Source organism: Rhododendron vialii, chromosome 3a (genome assembly GCF_030253575.1).
Source record: "Rhododendron vialii isolate Sample 1 chromosome 3a, ASM3025357v1".
NCBI lineage: Eukaryota > Viridiplantae > Streptophyta > Magnoliopsida > Ericales > Ericaceae > Rhododendron > Rhododendron vialii.
This window is the reverse complement of record NC_080559.1, coordinates 19,160,178-19,165,361: the sequence shown is the minus strand read 5'-3', so window position 1 is coordinate 19,165,361 and position 5,184 is coordinate 19,160,178. Positions and strand designations below refer to the sequence as shown.

Below are 5,184 nucleotides of genomic sequence, written 5' to 3'. Positions count from 1 at the left end.
GGAATACCTCTCTACACCAGTGGCAATTCATCGGGCCATTTTCCCCTTTGCTTTGTCCAACCTCTTCTTGATCTCGTCAAGTATGGTTTTGTTGGATGCTTCCGTCTGTCCGTTACTCTGAGGGCAGGCTGGGGTCGAGTAATAATTCATTATCCCATACTGGGCACAAAAAGCCTTGAACTTTTTCTGGAACTGGGACCCGTTATCCGTAATTAGCGAATAAGGGACCCCAAATCGTGTAATGATACTCTTCCATACGAACCTTTCTACTATAAGTTCAGTGATCTTAGCCAATGGTTCTGCCTCAATCCATTTTGTAAAGTAATCTGTCGCCACCAACAGGAATTTTTTATTTCCAGTTGCCTTGTGAAGCGGACCCATGATATCCATTCCCCATTGTGCGAATGGCCAAGGACTTGTCAATGGTACCAAGTCTTCGGATCATTGGTGAGAATTTCTGACATTTCTCACAAATTTTCACGTATATCTTTGCATCTTCTTGCATGTGCGGCCACCAGTAACCCTAGGTGATTGCTTGGTGGGCAATGGACCTGCCTCCAGCGTGGCTTCCACATGTTCCCTCGTGGATCTCAAGAATAAACTTCTGCACCATCTCAGGGTGTACACAAAGTAAATACGGCCATGTGAAGGATTTCCTATATAACTTCCCTTCAGGTGATAGCCAAAATCGTGTAGACTTTGTTTTTATCTTGTGAGCCTCCTTTCTATCAGTGGGGAGTGTCCCATCTCATAAGAACTCCACAACTGGATCCATCCAACTTGGTCCTTGGTTCACGTCCAAGACCAATTCCACTCTTCTTCCAATGCTTGGCTCAGCAAGATAATCCACTGCCACTTTTCTCTTGAACTCGGTTGGCACAGCTGCGGCCAACCAAGCCAATGAATCAGCGTGGGCATTCTGCCCAGAACTTATTTGTTCAATGTACACTTTCTCAAAAGTGTCAAGTAGATCCTTGGTGGCTTCCACGTAGGCCGCCATTTTCTCATTTCGGGCCTCATAATCTCCAGACAACTGGTTCACCACAAGCTGTGAGTCACAGTACACTCGTATTCTTTTTACCTTCAAGGTTTTTGCACTTCTCAAGCGAGCCAGGAGTGCCTCGTACTCTGCCACATTGTTCAATGCGCTGAAACCCAGTCGAATGGATAATTCTAACATTACTCCATTAGGAGGAAATAGCACAACCCCAACCCCTGATCCGGAATTACTTGCGGAACCATCAACAAATAGTTTCCATTCTATGGGATTTTGTTCAGCATATGCCTTACCTTTCCTGGTGGATGGTCCGACTGGCTGCTCCTTTCTCGTAGGAGGCAGTGGAACCACAGCAGGAGAAAATTCTGCTACAAAATCTGCCAGTATCTGCCCCTTTATTGTAGTGCGCGGCTGATAATCAATGTCGTACTGACTTAATTCTACCGACCAAGTTGAAATACACCCCGAGAAGTCTGCCTTTCGTAGCAAAGATTTCAATGGAAACTCTGTGTAAACCACAATTTTATGACTTTGGAAGTAGTGGGGCAGTTTTCTTGCTGTAGTCCTCAGTGCCAGGACTAATTTTTCAAGGGACAGATATTTCGTTTCTGCATCTAGTAATGTTTTGCTCACATAATATACGGGGATTTGCTCGGACCCTTTATTCCTTAATAATACTGCACTTACAGCATGCTCAGAAACTGCTAAATACAAAATCAAAGACTCACCCAAATCAAGAGTGGACAGGAGTGGGGCTTCTGCCAAGTACTTGTTTAGGTCTTGGAATGCCCGTTCGCATTCTGCCCCCCATTCATATCCTTCACTCTTTTTTAGCAATTGAAAGAAGGGCCTGCACTTGTCACTGGATCGACTGATAAATCTGTTAAGGGCCGCAGCCATTCCAGTCAATCTTTGGACCTCTTTCGTGGTCTTTGGACTTTGGAGCATTTGCAAAGCTGCTATTTGATCAAGATTTGCCTCTATCCTTCTAATGGTCACAAGATGACCCAAGAATTTCCCTGAGCTTACTCCAAACGCACACTTTGAGGCATTTAGCTTCAGCTTGTATTCCCTCAGTATCTCAAAGGCTTCCTTCAAATCAGCTATGTGGTCTCACTTTTCCTTGCTCTTGACCACCATGTCGTCTATGTACACCTCCATAGTCTTGCCGAGCAACTTCTTTAGCATAATCGTTGCCAACCTCTGATATGTTGCTCCGGCATTCCTTAAACCAAAAGGCATGACACTATAACAGTACAGCCCCCTTGGCGTGATAAAGGAAGTCTTCTCTTGATCGGGCTCGTACTTGGCGATCTGGTGATATCCCCGATAAGCGTCAAGGAAGCTCATCCGCCCATACCCAGCTGTTGCATCCACTAATTGATCTATCCTGGGGAGGGGGAAACTGTCCTTTGGGCACGCCTTATTTAAATTCATAAAGTCTACACAGACTCGCCACTTTCCATTTTTCTTTTTTACCACCACAGTGTTAGATAACCATTCAGGGTAGTAGACTTCTCGTATAGCTTTTGCTTCTAGCAAACGGTCAACCTCCTTGATGATAGCATCTATGTGCTGTACGGCTGATCATCTTTTCTTTTGCATCACAGGCTTATGTCGTGGATCTACATTTAGGTGGTGACAAATTACGTTCGCATCCACCCCAGGCATTTCTTCGGGTACCCAAGCAAACATATCAACATGCTCCTTGAGGAACCCTATCAACTCTTCCTCCTCTTTTTTGCTCAGATTTTCCCCAATTAGGAAATATCTTTTTGGATCAATCTTATTGATCTGAATTTTCTTTAACCCCTCATCCACAACTTTCTCGGCTGGGTTTCCTCTGACGTCCTCGATGGTCGGCTGTTTTGGAACCTCGACGGCTTGGACCATCTTGGCTTTTGGTGCTTTTTTGATTATGGAAATCAAGCACTGGTGGGCGACCCTTTGGTTTCCCCTAATCCTCTCAATGCCATTAGATCCAGGAAACCTTACCATCTGATGGTAAGTGGAGGAAATTGCTCTCATCTTATGCAACCACGCTCTTCCTATAATCGCGTTATAGGAAGATGGTACATCCACCACTAGGAAATCGGTTCGTAGTACCACTGTCCCTACCCGAACAGGCAGCGTTACTTTGCCCAGTGGCCAGACTGCTCCTACACCGAACCCGACCAAGGGAGTCATTGACTGCTCTAAGTCTGACTGCGTCAGTCCTAACTTCTTGAAAGCATCGTAGTACAGCACCTCCGTGCAGCTTCCTGAATCCACCAGGATTCTATCCATGTCATATTCCCCAATTCGTAGGGTTATGACCAAAGCATCATTATGGGGCACCTAGACTCCTTCCAGGTCCTCATTTGTGAAAACTATGCCTTCGTTGCAGAGCTTTTTGTCACGTCCTCTTTTCTTCCCCAACTGCATTACATGTTGGTCGTGCCTTAATCGCCTTTGGAGTAATCTCACCTCATTCTTCGTATAAGGTTTAGTTAATCCATGTATCATATGGATTATACCCCTTGGATTTTGTTCGTAATCCAACTCTATTGCTTTGTCCTTATCTTTAGGATCTTCCTGTATAAACTCTTTGAGGTAACCCCGGGAAACCAAATCGTCAAGGTGCTTCTTGAACATCTCACAGTCTTCGGTCATGTGACCCCAATCCTTATGGTAACTGTAGTGTTGATTCGTAGCCCGGTTTGCTTCCTTGTTTCCTCCCAGGGTCGGGGGCCATTTAAAGTAAGGTTGATTCTTTATTCGATAAAAAATCCTGTAAATGGGTTCCTTTTAAACCGTATTTATCGTAAAGAGAGATTTGGGATTCGGAGCTTGTTTATCCTTGTACGGCTCTTTCTTAGCTTGCCCATAGTCTTTCCATTCTCGATAAGTTTTGGGCTCTGGCTTATCTGCTTTCTTCGCAGGCCCCTTGACCTGCTCGGCAACCATCTTGTCGTCCTCCCAGAGTATGTCATCCTCGTTCCTGGCGTGCTGCTCTATTCGTTCCATTAACTTTGCCAGCGTTCCTACTGGACTCATGTTCAAGGATTTATGCAGCTCTCCCTGAACAGGTAACCCGATTTTGAACGTAGCTATCGCGTACTCCTCGTTGCAACCTTCAATCTCGTTGAAAGTTTCCAAGTACTTCTTTGCATAGTTCCTGATTGGTTCATCTTCTCCTTGCTTCATAAAGGAGAGGCTCTCAAAAGTTTTTGGAGCTCTTCTGCTCGTTAAGAACCAAGCAATGAATTCTTCGGCCACCTGCACCCATGTTCAGATGGAGCATGGGCCTAACTTATGGAACCAGGTCAAAGCCACTTTTCCCAAACTTGATGCAAACATCTTGCACATGATTGCATCGTCTCCTTCATGCATAAACATCGCCTGCTGGTAATGCTATATGTGTGCCACGGGATCAGCATCTGTCTCGTAGGGGATGAACGTTCCATGCTTTACCCTGCTCGGCAACCTAGCCTCCTATAACTTTTTTGCAAAAGGGGAGGATGCAATATTCCTGAGTGCTTTCCTTGCTGCTTCTCGTGCAGTCATGGTTCCATCTTCTAATCCCTTCTCTTTGTTGGGTCCAGTCCTTTCCCAATCGAAATCAGGTCTTTCGTACCTGTCCCTATGATGTTTTCTAGTCCCCTCATCCTCAGGAGTAGAACTTCGGCCCCCGCTCCTCCTGTTCCTCTTTTTTTTCGTGGAGAAGCTTTGTGTCGCCTTGGGATGGGACTTCTACTTCTGCTCCTTCTTCCTTGCGAAAGAGCCTTTCTGTATTTCACCATAGTATACCTATCTCCCCTGGAATTTCTTGGTGAGAGTCCGGAGTCCTCCGGGTGTTCTCGGATCCTCTCTAACTCCCGGATCTCGTGCTCTCATTTTTTGATCAAACAAGCATACTCCTCAATTTTTTGCCTCTTTTTATCGAGGACATCCTTGCTGTAGTGCACACTTTTTGAGTGTGCAACCGATTCATCCCTTTGGTGGGATTTACTCCTCCTCGTGGATCTTGAGCCTGTCCTTTCCTCTCTGCTCTTAGAGTTGTCATGGACAATAAGGGGGTGGCCCTTACTTGTGGTCCTCTTGTGTCCGCCTTTAGACTTTTTTGGAGCCCCGAGTGGAGATCCATCTCCGCCTCCATCCAACAGATTCTTTGGATCATGTGGTGTTGCTAGATCTATTTCCACCAT

General features: G+C 45.6%; 1 protein-coding gene across 1 annotated transcript; it reads right to left on the bottom strand.

Annotated features, from left to right (window-relative positions):
• Positions 1-748: 748 nt before the first annotated feature.
• On the bottom strand, positions 749-5,184 carry LOC131321193 (uncharacterized). The gene is made up of 6 exons (XM_058352197.1): positions 5,067-5,184; positions 3,929-4,110; positions 3,373-3,469; positions 2,648-3,258; positions 2,115-2,572; positions 749-2,021 (listed from the first exon to the last, which is right to left on the bottom strand). Exons 1-6 carry the CDS (start codon positions 5,182-5,184, stop codon positions 749-751), a joined length of 2,739 nt encoding a protein of 912 aa, XP_058208180.1.

Excerpts from the sequence above, each read along its gene's own strand:
- LOC131321193 (XM_058352197.1), bottom strand. The coding sequence starts at position 5,184 with ATGGTGGAAATAGATCTAGCAACACCACATGATCCAAAGAATCTGTTG. Across the intron at positions 3,259-3,372 it reads CAAAAAGCTCTGCAACGAAG|GAAGCTGCACGGAGGTGCTG; the intron begins GCATAGTTTTCA and ends TGGTGGATTCAG. Across the intron at positions 2,022-2,114 it reads GTGGTCAAGAGCAAGGAAAA|CTCAGGGAAATTCTTGGGTC; the intron begins GTGAGACCACAT and ends GTTTGGAGTAAG.